The sequence below is a fragment of the Uloborus diversus genome, chromosome 3 (genome assembly GCF_026930045.1).
Source record: "Uloborus diversus isolate 005 chromosome 3, Udiv.v.3.1, whole genome shotgun sequence".
NCBI classification, from domain to species: Eukaryota; Metazoa; Arthropoda; class Arachnida; order Araneae; family Uloboridae; genus Uloborus; species Uloborus diversus.
The window spans coordinates 208,898,549-208,915,102 of NC_072733.1; the positions used below are offsets into that span (position 1 = coordinate 208,898,549).

General features: G+C 34.7%; 1 protein-coding gene across 1 annotated transcript in view; it reads left to right on the plus strand.

Moving 5' to 3' along the window:
- Window positions 1–16,554, plus strand: part of LOC129219150 (myb-like protein X) — a 64,635-nt gene that overhangs the window by 11,108 nt on the left and 36,973 nt on the right. Inside the window, exons 4-7 of the mRNA XM_054853470.1 lie at window positions 1,872–2,233; window positions 3,718–3,841; window positions 12,444–12,592; window positions 15,307–15,510. Coding sequence (XP_054709445.1) covers window positions 1,872–2,233; window positions 3,718–3,841; window positions 12,444–12,592; window positions 15,307–15,510 — 839 coding nt within the window. The remainder of the gene's footprint in view (window positions 1–1,871; window positions 2,234–3,717; window positions 3,842–12,443; window positions 12,593–15,306; window positions 15,511–16,554) is intronic.

Sequence of the window (16,554 nt, forward strand, 5' to 3'; positions counted from 1 at the left end):
TGGAATGAATTGTTTAAAAAAAATCTAAGTTGGAAAGAAGAGGAAGGGGAATTTTTTCCCCGTGGGCCCATAGTTGTACCCCTACTGGGTACAACTATGGGCCACCTCATTTTAACCCAGAAAACACAGTGAAAACTTGATCCGGCCTGTTGTTGTCTGAGACTACATGTTGTTCTCTGCTTGAAACTGTATAAATAATTTTTTTATTCCATCATTTACCTTCTTTTTTCAATTTTTTTAAGACTTAATCATCACGTTTCGTTTTGAGTGATTAATAATGTTCAACATGGTAAACGTAAGTAACATTCAGTAAATTACCGCCCAATAGCCAGGGCTAAAGCAGAAATACGTGAAATACACCGCCAGCTCAGTCATTGCCAGCCGATGACTGCAGTTTCGTGCTTATTAGCACTCAACAGCCCGGCATAGGAAAGTGACTGAGCTGGAGATGGAAAACCTCTTAAGGAAGCCAAGAGTGCGAAACAAACTGGTAGCTAATATAGAATTAGCAGACCAGACGAGTGACCGAAGCAATGGTTCGGTTCAACTCGAAGATTGAACGCGAGGCAAGGTATATTCTTCTGCTTTAGCCCTGGCTAACGGGCGGTAATTTACTGAATATACCTTGCCTCGCGTTCAATCTTCAAGTTGAACCGAACCATTGCTTCGGTCACTCGTCTGGTCTGCTAATTCTATATTAGCTACCAGTTTGTTTCGCACTCTTGGCTTCCTTAAGAGGTTTTCCATCTCCAGCTCTGTCACTTTCCTATGCCGGGCTGTTGAGTGCTAATAAGCACGAAACTGCAGTCCTCGGCTGGAAATGACTGAGCTGGCGGTGTATTTCACGTAAGTAACATTCTTTATTATCTGCCTAAGTTTTGATATAGAAACATTTGAAAACTAGAAAAATCTCACCAACTAAAGGCTAGGTACCTATAAATAGGTCTCAGAAAATACATAGGTCTGACAAATTTTAAACGAGATCAAGAAAAAGAAAAGAAAAAATTGATAACTAAAATGCGAAATCACATTTCTTATTCCAAATCTCATCAAAATAAATATTTTTAAAAAGTTATCTCAGTTTGTATTTTGTCCGGCTTTCAGTCAGCACCTTCTTCAAAAACTCCTAGTACGGGCTCATGAGTACGGACGATAGGGTAAAATACTATCATGCTCATGAGTACGGGCGATAGGGGGCAAATCAGTAAAGCAAATCCGAACATACCAGATTTTGGAAAATAGTATAAGTGGTCTGCCCAAAGGAGACTTTTGGCTCTTTCACTAGTGAGTTGAATCACGCACTAAGAACGGCTAAATTATTTAAGCCATACAAAAACAACGGCAATCTCTGATGAAGCGTCTTTAACTACCTAAATAGTTACACTACCTGGTGATTTTTTTTTTTTTTTTGAAGCTCGTAGGTTCAAAGAATAGTCCGCTAGAGAGAGCAAAATCATCGCTACGGCAACAGTGGCCCATTGTTGCCCCCTTAGCATAAAGTTGTGCCGTTTTACGGTACTTGAAGAAATCGGTGTGAAAAAGAAAGTCACAACTAAAACTAAAAGAAGTCTCGACTGTAAAGAATAATTTCTGTGCGGAATTATTTTTCTGTGCGGAATTATTATCTGTAGTGCCAGAAAATTTGTTTTTCACATAACTAGATGATTTTTACTTTCTTTGCTGTAAACGTCAGAACAGAATTAAATGAACATAGACGTCAGACAAAATGAACATAATTTTCATGTTCTCGTCAGAATGCTCAATCATTAAAATTTGTTGCAATGTCGAGAATCTAAATGTTCTAAACATTTACAGCATCAAAGAACTTGACGCGTATTTAGCTTCATGATTTCCTCTTTTTTTATTTCTAGGCTTTGATGTAAACAGCGCAAACATTCGCAAGTGGGTAAACGCCAAAGATGTGGAGAAACTAACAAAAGCTGTTATGGATGGGTACGGAGATAAAGTTGTTCGTCTTCATAAAATTGAAGATGACGAGGAGAAAAGTCCAGACCAATTTTCTGAGTTGGTGGAGAGAATTAATGCTATTCATGCTGCCGTTTCCAATGATAACTTAGATGAGTTAGAAAACCAACTTGAAGAAAAAGATTTCGCTTTAGCAAAGGACCACATGGGAATGACACCTCTACACAAAGCTGTTCTTTTGAGGAAGACTAAGATAGTAGGCTTCCTGATAGAAAAATTTCCTGAGACTATAAACGCTAAGAATAAGGTAAATCTTCAAGTTTGATTCACTAATTATTTTCGTGTTACTCATAATTCATTTTCAAATCTGTGCAATGTTTTACATCATTTACAACGCCTATAAATATACCGCCTGCCGCCCCAGAACTTTAGAGAGTTTGCATTAAGGTTCACGGCAAGAGACTGAATTAAGCTTTAATCAAGGATTTAGTAAGGCGGTACAATGGGGATACATACATTATTTTGCTAATTTATGTAGCTTTCCGAGTCCCAAATGCTTTTTTATTTAAAAAACTGAGACACGTCACGCGAAACATTTGTGAAAAACATTCTGGATGAACTACATTAGCCCGGAAGAACCATCCATATCGGTGATATCCGTTGATCTTTTATGAACAGACAAGTTCTAACCCATTCATGTATTTTTTAAGATACACTATGTTAGTAAGTTATCTGGGAAAAAACTAGAGAAAATTGTTCAAAAATTTTAATCGAACTCATTTTATTAAAATGTATATTGCATTATAATACCTTATATATATATACTTGCCTTTTTTCTAAAGGTTTACCTTTCTTTCATTCTACACTTATAAATGCTTTAAATATATGCAAGTAATGTGTCATTATACCATTCTGTGTCTCTATTGATATGAGATCTCACTAGGCTTGACCTAACCTCATTGAGTTTCCTAAAATTGTTACCATAAATGAAGAGTAAAAGATAGAAATAGAACGCTAAACTAAGGTTGCCTACATTTTTCGGATCCCTAATCAGGGTTGTCAGGAGATAAAAGGTTTTCAATGAGGGATATAATTTACCCCTCCTCGAGTTTTCGGAAATTGTTGTCATAAATGAAGCGTAAAAGCTGTAAATAAAAAGCAAAAGTAAGGTTGCCAACCTTTTTCCGGTCCCTAAGCTGGGTAGCAGAGGCTAAAAAGTGCCCAAAATGAGTAATTTACCCTCATTGGGTTTTCAAAAATTGTTGTCATAAATGAAGAGTAAAAGTTATAGAGAAAACGTTAAAGTAAGGTTGGCTACCTTTTTCAGGTCCCTAACCAGGATTGTCAGAGGCTAAAAGGTGCCCAAAAAATGAGCAATTTACCCTCGAGTTTTTACATAAAATAATGTAGGTAAAAGTATTACAAAACCGATGGTATAGGGTTGCCTAAGCAAAAGTGCTCCAATCATAGGGTTGCCGTGGTTCGAAGTTTCAATATTGAAACTTTAAATAACGGCAAATTAAAATTTTACGTATGTAAATCTTATGTAAGACAATATTTATCTTATCAATAGTTAAGCGATATGAAATAAATTCAGTTAATAATTGTTAAAATGCGTGAATTAATTATTAAACTAACGAAACTTGAAGAAAACATGAAATTGTCATAGTAAACTATACGGATACCTTAATAGTTAAAAAATAATAATGTAAAATACTCGTAAATATGCATTAAAAATGTTGTCTCATTGTTTCAAGATTCTTTCTCCTTGTTTTTCCTTTTGCATTTCAGAATGGATTAACAGCTTTGCACTATGCTGCTGCTATGTCTCGAAAAGACGGACAACAGATATATAAGATGCTTGCTCAAGCTGGAGCAGATTCAAAAATAAGAGATAATGTTAGTCAAGAAATAAGTTTTTTTTTTCTCATAGTAAAATTATTTTAGAATCTTTTGAATGAATAAAACTTTACTTACCTTTTACTCACTTTTTAATCTTGAACTTTATTGTATTATGAGTTTACTTTTGTATGCTTCCTCCCGTTCTCTACTACCCGCTCTTGAAATTATATGCTGAACAAATAAATAAGTTTTCTTTGATTTTTCTATGAAAACAAAATTAGACCTCATTGTTATTCACCAGCACCAGCTCTACTTCCAATAAACCCAAGTACTTTGTACATTCTTACCTTATTATGCCTACTCGGTAAAATGCAAATGATTTTTGGAGCGCGACCGTTTAAAACTGCAAGTTGTGCGAGCTCTAATATTTCGGAATTAATAAGGTTTTCTTTCTTTCCCCATATTTTCGAAGATATTCAAATGTTTTGATTAACGTAATAAGCTAAATTGCACAATGATGGTATGAAATTTTTATCCAAAGTACAACAATGGGAAGATTCATTGAATAGTTGTTTGGATACAAATTAAACAATACAACAGAATAAAATTACAATAAACTACAACATAATAAAATTGAAAGAGATAATCCAATTAAAATAGTAAGTAGATTCCAAAAGGAGCGGAACTACTATATTTGCCGTTATTTTTAGTAGGAGAAGAGAACAAATTAGCAGTGGAAGACATTTAACGGATTTAGAGCTAGTAAATAAACATCTCGAACTGAGCAAATTGATAAACTTTGTGTCACAAAATTTTGATTATATGTTTTTTGAAAACAAAATGAGGGCAAGCATTAAGCTTTTATCTTTTATTTTTACATGAGTATAATTATACATTGTTATACAATATATTTTCAGTGCGCTGAAATTGAAATTTATACGTTCTGAGGTTTAATTAGTTCTGAGGAGTCAGTAGACTTGTTTTGAAGTTGACAAATAAAACTTAGTGTTCTGTGTCCAGTTTTAATTTCTAGCTAATTAGGTTTTTTTTTCTATTTAATGTCGTGGAAAATCAATGCTCAATAATGCCATGGCCAAACAAACCTAAAATGCCAGGTCTTTAGAAGCAATTTGAGAGAATTACATTTTTAAGAAGCAAACCTTGCCACCATACAATATCCACACCAAATAATTTATCCATTCTTTTAAACATGATTTCTATTTTTTGAGTAATTATTTGCTCAGTTACTAAAAAACATGTGCAAACGAGATGCGTGAAGTTGAGCCTTCTATTTGCAGCACGGTCGGACACCGGACTACTACAAGACTCATCTTATAACAATGCCAAACAAAGGAATGATGAGAACTCGACTTGCTGGGGGAAGACATTCCGAAACATTGAATCGTTACAGCAAACAAGGAGGTAAATAATTGCTTCATTTTTTAACCGACTTCAAAAAGGAGGCGGTTATCAGTGTATGTACTGTTTGTATGTGTTTTTTTTTTTTTTTGAGCAATCACGATTGCTTATTGTTCTCATTTGACTGTTTTTGGCGTCTTTTGATTTTTCCCCCGCCACCCTCCGCATCATCACCGTCGACCGGCTCCCCACGATGCTGCTCCTATAGCGAAAGCCGTCTCCAGGTTGCATCCATGTCCTACACACACGCGCATACATACACAACTACACACACAAACACATACACACACATACACACACATACACACACATACACACATACACGCATACATGCAGACACCCACACATACACACACATACACACAACTACCCACACATTCATGCGTGCACACAGACACAAACACATATGCCTACACACACATACACATACCCCCCACACACATTCATACACACACATACACATAACCCGTACACACAAACACACACGCCTACATACACACACTCGTGATTGCGAAAAACATAATTTGAATTCAAGATGTCAAAATTCAAATTAATTTTTTTTATCCACTCTTAGCGTCTCACTTAGTGAACCGATTTTGATGATTATTTTTTAAATGGACAGGGAATGTTCAAACTTAGATCCATTACCTTTGATTAACCATATTTGTTCTTTACAAAATAAGTTATGGGCAAAAAGGGAAAATTTCATGTAATTTCTCTACTCATGGCCTCACTAGATCACGCTGACGCTTAAGCGTTTGGTATGGAGTCTAATTTCCCAGCCGTTTAATTAATAATTAAGCCAGGCAGTTGAGGGCCGTGCGGCTAGGGAGCACGCTACTTTTGGCACAGTTTACATTAGTAAATGCGGTATTTGATTGTCATTCTGTTCTGTGTTAGTGTTGCTAAACCGCTGAAAAATTTATGAAACAGCTTTAAAAAAATTTAATGAACTCATCAAAGTTGAATACTAAGAGAAGAATTGTTTCATACCTGGCTGCAAAAGTGGGTACGGATTAGTGATGTTCCGGATATCCGTATCCGAGGATATCCGAGGGAAAATAAAGATCTGTATCCGTATCCGTTACTTTTTGGCGGATCTTAAACAGATCTTTTCTATTCTAGAAATTCTTAAATATTTGAATAAAAGACTCTTAAATTTCGTTTAAATTATGTTTTATTCCCTATCTAAGTTATAAGGTATCATTTTCGAAGCCAATTTGCACCCTCCGTCACAAAAAGTAAGGGGTAATAAGTTTTAAAAGTGTGTATCTGTGTGTCTATTTGTGGCATCGTAGCTCCTAAACAGATGAACCGATTTTAATAGTTCTTATTTTCGTCGAAAAGTTGACTTGATCGAAAGTGTTCTTATCTTGGCCACGTTTTTGTAGAACTTTAATTACCAGAGATATTAATTAAAAACCAACTCAACCTTTTTTCACAATTGTGGTAGTAAAAAACTACCCGCACATTAAAAATAATGGCAATAATTGAAAGAACGAAGTTTTCTGCGTTTGATATTTATTTGGAACTTTCAAGTTATGTACAGTAGGAGTTATAATCATGTTGAGTAAATTTTAAATGTTGTTCTAAGCCTATACGCGTAATTAATAGCGACTTCATAGTCGGAAGTTAAGGAGAAACAGCTCAATAATTTAAAATTTCTGTCTCTTGCCAGTTCTGTTAATAATGTGTGTTCTGACCCGCGAAATTCATCTTAATTTGAGGTTGACCCTCTGGGATATGTTTTTCTTCTTTTTTTTTTTGAAATTTTTAATTTAATATTGGTTTTTGTTATTGATTTGGTGTTTGGGCTATTCTTCCTTTTGGTTTTTCTCGGCATCCTTTAAAAAAAAAAAAAAAGTGAGACTAAATTCTCTATTTACTGTTTGTAAAAGTGTTTCCGGCTCTGCTATTTCGTCGGTCAGGGTAAGTTGTGTGGAATGGGTTAGAACTGCATTTATGCTGAAATAAAACGCGAAAAATTATTTCTAGCCTGTCCAGAAGCTGCTTTATACTCTTGCTCCTGTATCCTACATCTACTAAGTTATCTAGAAATAATTTTTCACATTCTATCGAAGCATTAATGTAGCGCTGACCCATTCCTTTCAACTGCCCCTCAATTTTAACAGAGATTTCTTTAAAGAGTGAATCATAGTCTTGATTATATTTTCGCCGTAGATTATTTCTTGAAGAAACAGTGCCATTACCCTTACGGGAATACCTCCCGTAGCAAATTTTACACTCGGGTAGTTTCATTTATTTGAGTAGGGATTTGGGGAGAAAAATTTTTGAGATCCGTATCCGTGGATCTTGACACTAATGATCCGAATCCGTATCCATATCCGCGGATCTACTTTTTTAGCGATCCGGCACATCACTAGTACGGATCAGGCAAAGAGAACGCTTTGCTGTAGTCGCATGTAGTCTGCGACCTCCCCCCCCCGCTCTTCGTCACCCTTGTAGTTATTGGAATAAATCCTGGAATCGTAGGTTTATCGAGATGACCAATAGCTTTACTAAAAAGAGCAGGGCCATTCCACGGAAAACGGTAATTTTGTCCCGCACGTGACGCTTCATACATTTCATAAAAAATAAGAATTTAAAAGGATGATGAACAAAATTTTGTTGCTTAAGAAATCACAAACGCATGTGTGACTTCTTAAGCGAAAACTTTCTTCATTTTTTTTTCTTTTTTATTAAATATAAGAACTGTCACGTGCTGGACAAAATGACCATTTTCAATGGAATGAGCATAGACATATTTTTTTTTATTGGTTTAAATAATTTTTTCTAAACTAATGAGATATGTTTCCTTTACGTTGGAGCCATAGCTTTCAAAATCTACAATTTCTTTCGTCATTGCTGTGTTAATAGAGCAAAAATATGAGCTTATTCATAAGCAAGTTACCAGAGGTTGACTTTGGATGTCCCGCCCATGACGCATGTAAATAAATTTTATTTTAAATAACAAAATTTTTTAATAAAAAAATAATTGTGTCAGGAGTACCTTTGTATCAAATGTAAAGATAAAAAAATTGCTTACTCCTGTTTCATTAAACTATTAAGGGAAATGACGAAATGTTAATGAAATTTAAGCATATTTTTGTCCGCACGTGACGGTGGAATGTCCCAGCAGATCTTTAAAATACAGACTTAGCCATGGGAGCCTCCCTCTCCAAACCCCCCAAAAAAGCGATAGAAATGGCAAAACTACCTATTACTCCAAAAAGTCATTCTACTATTCCAGAAGGTAATCCAAATGCTCCAAAAGCTAATACCCATATCAACTAACAGCAGAGTATTAAAACATTTTAAAATCTTTTTATTAAAAAAAGAGAAATTCAACTTACCGAGACAAAGAAATGTCTTATTTGGGATTTTGGGATTTTTTAATAGAAAAATAAGGGAGACGAATTTAAGCTTTCATAGACATAGAATAGGTGGGGGGGGGGGGGAGGTATGAGTTTTATTGAAAAAAAAAGGTAATTTTTCTGCCCATGTTTACAAATTTCAACGAAATGTATAAAACACAAGCATTGAATATTAATACTAAAGAATTAAGGGTGAATTTCAGTCTAAAAATGAATATTAAAATAGATCGAAACATTTCAGCATATTCTTCCTTTCTTTTCGTTTCTTTTTCTTTCTTTCTTTTTGAACACCATGTTACGGTATTGTAATATATTCTGTTACATCAATATGATATAAAGGGATTCTGTAGATTTTTCTTTTTACATACGACTAATTAAACTAGTAACATTTCTGTGTGTGTGTTGTGTATAGAAATAAAATGTTGAAAATTTATGGACCTAATTTCCTAATATAAAAATTGACACCTGTTACAACAGATGCTCTGTTGATAACCAAGAGCTGTACTCGTTTATCGACAAGACGTCTGAACACAGTACATGCAACCACCTACAAGAAGAAAGAAAGAAAGAAGGAAGAGTGCATAAACGACTTTTCGTCACTCAAAGAGGTTTAAAATTTCAAAGCTCTCGCATACAAAATTTCACTTGAATGATCTTGCTGAACCATAAATGTTATTTTGGCAGATACCCCGAATGGTTTTTAAATTTTAGTTCACTAAACTGCATATAAACAAAAACCTTCAGAACAGACATTTTGACGGCTCTAACGATATTTTCTTGAGCTTCTTTTCAACGCAGAATATGTGGAAATATGGATGAAAAGACATTCGTTACTTTTTTTAATATCAAATAAGGAAAAAAAGAAAATATTTTATTTTCTTCCTCATTAAAATAATATCCTGTAATAATATCAATACACAGTATAATAAAGTCGAAGCTTATGAAAGTTTTGTTTTCATTTTATGCACAAAATTCCAGCAAAAAACAGAGGAAATAAAATCTTTCTCATTTTATTTTATCAGTACTTTGCTTTATCAGTTTGCATTGAAGAGGAATTCATTCAAAAAAATAAATAAATAAATAAATAAAAAAATAAAAAATAAATAAAAAAAATAATAAAAATTAATTTGAATTTTGACATCTGAAATTCAAATTATGTTTTTCGCAATCACGAGTGTGTGTATGTAGGCGTGTGTGTTTATGCCTGTGGGCAGGTATGAGTGTGTGGGCAGTTGTGTGTATGAGTGTTTGTGGTGGGGAGGGGGAATGCGTATGTGTGTGTAGGCATGAGTGTGTGGGTAATTGTGTGTGTGTATGTGTAGGTGTCTGTATGTATGCGTGTTTGTGTATGCGTGTAGGTGTATGTATGTGTTTGTGTGTGTGTAGGTGTATGTATGTGTTTATGTATGTGTGTAGGTGTATGTATGCGTTTGTGTATGTGTGTAGGTGTATGTATGCGTGTGTATGTGTTTGTTTGCACGTGCGTGTATGTATGCGTGTAAGTGTAGGATATTGGCGCAACCTGGAGACGACTTTCGCTATAGGAGCAGCATCGTGAGGCGGCCGTTCCACGGTGATGGTGCGGAGGGTGGCGGTGGGAAAATAAAATGATAGGACATCAAAACAGTCAAATGAAAGCAATAAGCAATCGTGATTGCTCAAAAGGAAAAAAAATGCTGTTGTGCAACTTAACGGTATCCCCCCCCCCTAGATTTTGGAAGACGAGCGTCGGAGCCGTGTCCTTTCCCACCAGACGCTGACGAGGAATCGCCATAGTATTGCCAGATTAAGTGAAAAGTAGCCGATTGGACTACATTTTTCTACGATCTAAAACTTTATTGAGTTAAATTCACGAAATTATCCAATCGCATTTCGGGGTTATATGAGTAGAGTTTAGTGAGAACATTTTTGTTAGAACAGACATTTTAGTTGTATTTACGCCATAAATAATGTCGTGCAAAAGAAAAAGGCAAACCTCAAAAAAAAAAAAAAAAAAAAAAAAAAAAAAAAATCGAGATTATTGAGTATGCAGAAAAAGAAAATGCCAGCATTAGAAAATTTTCTGAGCATTTGGGTGTCGGGAAAACACTAGGCGGATGCTTATGAAGGATTGGAACTACCCAACAAACTAAAAATTCATTTGGAGAAAAGCCTTCATTATACCTCTAACCATGCAAAAAAAACAGTTACAACATTTTTTTTTCAAATATATGATGTAACACATAAAAAATGCCTTTCTATTTTATTTTCCCCAAAGATTCTGCGGATTATTTACTTATTGGGTATTACACTTATATAAGCGCTACTTATTAATTTAATTTAGAATTATAAACTGCATGTGTAGGTTTAGAATACAAAATTAAAATGTCATTGGACATTCAGACTCCATAGTAGATGACACTCCCCGTTAACGGACATAAATTTTGATCCAGACGGTGTCCGCTATTGGGTGGTTTGACTGTATTGTCTACCAAATGAGTTTTACACAAATCATGACTGCTATTCACTGTTCAATACTCCTCTTCTCAAGGAGACGTTTTAAGCTTCTCTTGCCTCACTCACATAATGACATCGCTCACCCTTTCGGAATTTCGTCATTCTTGCAATGATGGTGGATTTGGACGTTGCTCCAAGAGAAACGAAAAGAAGTGTCGTGTCACTGCAAAAAATTTGAATTCCCTTTTCCCCACTTCGTCACTCTGCCACGTGTGTCATTATACAAGTTTTGGGGCAATGATCAAACTTCATCTCATTTTCATGTTTATTTATATAATTATGGATTAAATTATACAGATATATTTACAATCATTTATTTACAATTGATTTTAGTTTAGCCATTTCGGTTCATAACGATCAGAGTATACGCACTTCAAACCACTCCAGGTAAAGTCTAGTGCAGGAATGCCCCTAGGAATGTTCTCACCGTTAGGCACTCGGTTTCCCAGTATTTACGGTGAAGTCAACAAGTATCCACATGTGGACACACGTAACATATGGCTTTCGTTATTGTACAATCAACCAGGAGGTTGACAGTCACGAGTCTAGATGCGGTTTTAATATAAAGTCCTCAGTCTCCAGATTTTACAATTGAAGATCTCGGTGCCAGAAGGGGACAACTCCAATTTGAAAACGTTCAGAATTCGTTTTCTTTTTTTAAAGAAAAAAAAAACATTTCAAAAGTTCATTTTTAAAGATTTTGGGTTCATATTCAGTATGATTGTATTTTGTTTCTATGAAAGCAATTTCAATAACTTAGTATTGCATTTTGAAGCTTCGGCGGCATACAGTAGATCTTTAAAGAAAATCCTCAATAGTGTTAGAATTTGCTTTGTGACTGTGGAGTTGGCGAGCAGAGCGCTGAACATGTTCTTCTGCACTGCAGTTTACAAGATGGCCCTAGGACCGTCTTCAGAAAAGGTTTGGCAAATTTTACCTTATGCTGGCCGCCTGTTTTCTCGGATCTTCTTAAAAGATCCGAGACTTTTGTCATCTTGTCTGATTTTGTTAACAGTCTAAACTTTTAAAGTTTCAACTTTTTATGTTTTTTATACTTACTCTTGTAAGCCTCGTGGCATACTGTGTGGAACACGAGGAGTTTTTAAATTGTATTAAATAAAAAAAAAGTGTTAGAGGCTGGGTTTTAACACCGACTAGCTAACGATGGAGTATGAGGACTCAGGACACTATTTAATATACCTTTTAAGCTGAAAGGGGTAAAGCTTTTTTTTGTGTCTTGGGTGTGCGAAGTGTCGGAATTTTCAACAGGAGAAATTTGTGTCGATTGCTTTTACAATCTTTATTTTTTAGCAGTAAATTAAAGCAGTATTGTGAACCTCTACTTCAATTAAAAAGTTGAAAATCCGATGCTTTTGTATGTTTTAGTTTTGGAAAGAATGACTGCAGCTTTGCAAAAGGGAGATGTGGATCTTCTACACGAGTTGGTTCTTGAAGGTCACGGTAAACATTTGCTGGGAAAGAGCTCATGGAATGAAGAGGCCAAAGTCTTTCTAAAAGAGCTTCCTACGTACTTAGTATGTAGCCGTTCTAATTTCGTTCCGTTTTATAACTGTTTGTGCACTTACATCTATACATACAACAAAATTAATTGTCTGTGTGTGTGTGTGGCGCGCTTCCCTAAAACACGAAAGGCCTAGAAAGATGAAATTTGGTATAAAGGGGCAACTTTTTCTGACGGTGTACACATTGGAACGCGGTTTTTTGGTATTTTAGTAAGAAAAAGTTTATTTGATGTTTATATGAATTTTAGCACTTTAAAACTTCTTTTTACTCCACAGATCCCGAACCAATTGAGCCAGAAAATTGTATTTTTTTCTTTTAATTTTCTTTTTTTTTAATTTTAAATATGGTGAAAAACGTTTGAAAAAAATTTTTAAAATAGAGCAATTTTTGTAACTTTTATGAAATTTTGAAAAACCTTCATTTTTAATTTAATCCTACGTTTTATTTTTAATCTAAACTCATTCCTAGGGAAGTATATAAGGCTATTTTCTAAAATGTGAGTATACAATAGTGACAACACTTCGCCCTCTTCAGAAAAAAAAGTTTTCAAAAATACGCAATGTGTTCTTTAACTCAATAATTTTAATTTCAACCATACGTATATTTTTTACGTACGCCTATCTGACATGAACTAACACATCAGTGACAGCTCTTAAAGATATAGAATGTGTAGTAAATGTTTTAAGAGACCATCTCTATAGAATCAGAGTGGTAGATTCCCCAAACTACTGTTTATGTGATTTGGATGAACCAATGACCTTAGATTGTTTGTATAACTGTATTGTGATTTCATCGTATGATAACATTGATAAAAAGTACTAGGCAGCTTGTAAACTAATAGCTCATGTGCTAGTGTTTGTCATTAAACCAAATAATAAATTGCTTACGCTCGCACTTAAAATGCAGAAGTTACGGAGAAAAAGGTGCAAAAATGGGAATAGTTGCAAATATGGGCAATCCCCCCACCCCAGTGATTAGGGAAGTACTGAAGACTGTCATCGAGGACTGTATGTGGTACCATTTACTTATATAGAATAGTAGAGAGCAATTGGAAACATTCTTCCAAATAGTATGGATGTAGCGTGAGTTATTGTGCAAATTGGTGTTTTTTTTTTTTTTTTTTTTGACTAAAAACTTTTAAAAAGTATATGAAATAGTTTTCTTTTCATGTTCTCATGTTTGGTTAAAAACAATTTTGCAGTGATATCCGGAAAGCGGAGATCGTAAGCTTCTTTTTGAAGCACACATTTAGTCACACACGTTTTTACGTTACATGTGAGAGTGGCCATCTTTCTTAGGTGTAGTTATTTTAAATATGGGCCCCCATTTAAAGAGTGCCCATAACTGTACCACCCTTTAAAAAAAAACAAATTAATTCTTAAGCGATGCAACTTTCATCTTTCGTGACGAAAGTTCGCTGAAGATACTCAGGGAAGATGTGGGTGAAAGGTGTTATGTTCTAAATGTGGGCACACTTAAATTGTGCCGGGGCTGAAAGAGGCAGTTATGTTTGCGATTTCTGTAAATATTTTTTTCTCCAGTAATAAATAAATTCTCAGCCATTTTGCATATTTTTATCCAGTGTTTAAATTATTTTTGGTGACGTTTTTGAAGAGAGCTCATATTTGCACCTCATTTTTTCTGAGGCTTTTTTTAAAGTTTTTTGTAAATTGTCATTTTTGAAATGAAGTCATTGACATTCATATTAAACATTGTTTTGGCCTTCACGCATTAAGGATACTTGATATGTCAATGAAAGACAAAAATCTAGAACTTTTTAATATGGAAGTTACTTAAAATCAAAAACATAAGAAGGCGTCCATATTTACAGCTTTTCCTCTACTCTGTAAAAATAATAACGGCATAAGTATAAAAACGACAAGGTTTCAACTGACCATTCATTAAACCGTAGCAATGTGAATTTTTTTATCCTAATAAAAGTCTACCATTAGTACATGAATAGCTTTAGAAATAACTAAATAAAAACCACTAGACTTTTTTTTTTCATTTGCAATATCAAAATGCTCTGAAAACTAATTAACTAAATAGAATGTATATGATTGAAAATCTTTACTAAAAGGTGCAGTGTTATGAATTTGGACGCATTCTGCAAATAAATACGCCTTTAACATCAGTTGTATATGCATTACGTTACATTATACCCCGCATCACATACATTGGTTTTTGAAAAGCAATAATTGATGTTGTAAAAATTCAAGCGTTGCATTTTGTTTGCTCCAGACATTGAGACTAACCTAGTTTCAGCTTGATGTTTCATCTAGTGGTATTTATTTTACGCATATTGTCACAAAAATTTCAATGTTGCTTTGATTGGGACTGAATGTTGCTTGAATGTTGCTCTGAGGTGACGTACGACGTCACCTTAGAGAGCCTAAGAGAAGATATCTTAGTGTTACAAAAATTTCAATGTTGCTTTGATTGGGACTGAATGTTGCTTGAATGTTGCTCTGAGGTGACGTACGACGTCACCTTAGAGATCCTAAGAGAAGATATCTTAGTGTTATTTATGAGATTAGATATCTTAGTGTTGCTCTGAGGTGACGATATATGCTGGTTTTAAAAATGCAGTTGATTTTTAAAAATTTCAAATATAGCCACATGTTTGCTCCACAAAGTAAAAAACAGTATCAGTTTTATTTTCTCTGTCAGTAATTTTGTTAATGAGCGCATTCATGTCTGCAGCTTCCTCTTTGATTCTTTTCAGAATAACATTAAATCTTTTCAAGAATCAATCCGAATAGGTGACGTCAATAAAGTGAAAGAACTGGTCTCAACCAATGAAAAATTGATGAGAGCAAGAGATGAAACAGGAGCTTTACCCTTCCATATTGCTGCAGCGGCGGGAGCAACGCAAGTTTTACACTTTCTCGGCAAGAATTTTCCAAACATGCTAAATGTAAAAGATGCTGTAAGTAAGGAATTGAATTTATCTGCCTACACATTGAACACGAACAGCTTCTTAACGAACTAGTCTCTTAAGAGTTTCTAGTGCTCGAGTTTTCGTTGAATGAGTTTGAGATGCATTTCTTATAGCGATTTTCCAATTCTCTCTGCTAAATTATTGCTTCGAATGAACGTTGTAATTTTCACGCTTCAAGGAAGAAAAAAAAAACTCGCTATTTAAAACTAAAATAATCTCAGTAGGTATAAGAAAAAGGTATCGGGAAGATACGCAGCGCACAGAAGCAGTTTTTTTATATAGATGAACGCTATTGCTTGTAACAAGTATTCTGCTTTTATACAGTGTATGAAGCCTAAAATATTTAAAAGAAATGTGTTTAAGTGTTGATAAAAACAAATGTCAGAAATAAAGACGCTCCAGAAAGACTGGTATTCTAGCCCACATGTAATGCACAATATGTTTACACCATTTAACCAAAAATATTGGGAAACATTTAAAAAATCACATTTTTAAGAATTCCTTTAGAAGGTAGGGACCAATTGTTCTGCAACTTTCGTCACATACGAGCAGGGGCGTGCACGGGGGGGGGGAGTGAGAATTGACACCTGTTGTCCAGGGCCCGAGCCCGAAGGGGGTACAATATTTTAAAAACTAGGCGTGAAATATAGGGGTAAAAAATATGGAGGGGGGGGGGGCGAAAAAGTCATTTGTGACCGGCCCCAAAACTTCTGTGTACGCCTCTGCATGCGAGGTATGCTTTGGCTGACATTTTTAAAATAAAAAATAAATTACCCATTCATTAAGAGTACCAGCAAAAACTAGCCGAAGTTTTTTAAGCATCCTTCATCGTAAATAGCAGGGAGTGAGCTGTAAATGTAGAATATAATCTGTCCCATGTGCTATAGTTTTACAGATTTTTATGAAAATATGACTGATATTTTCAAAAGATATAAGCATTTTTTTTGAAAACTATCAATTCTGTTCTCATATTTTTGGTTTATAGCATGTAAAATTTTCCATCAAACTGTACCAAACTTTCAGAAAACTTCC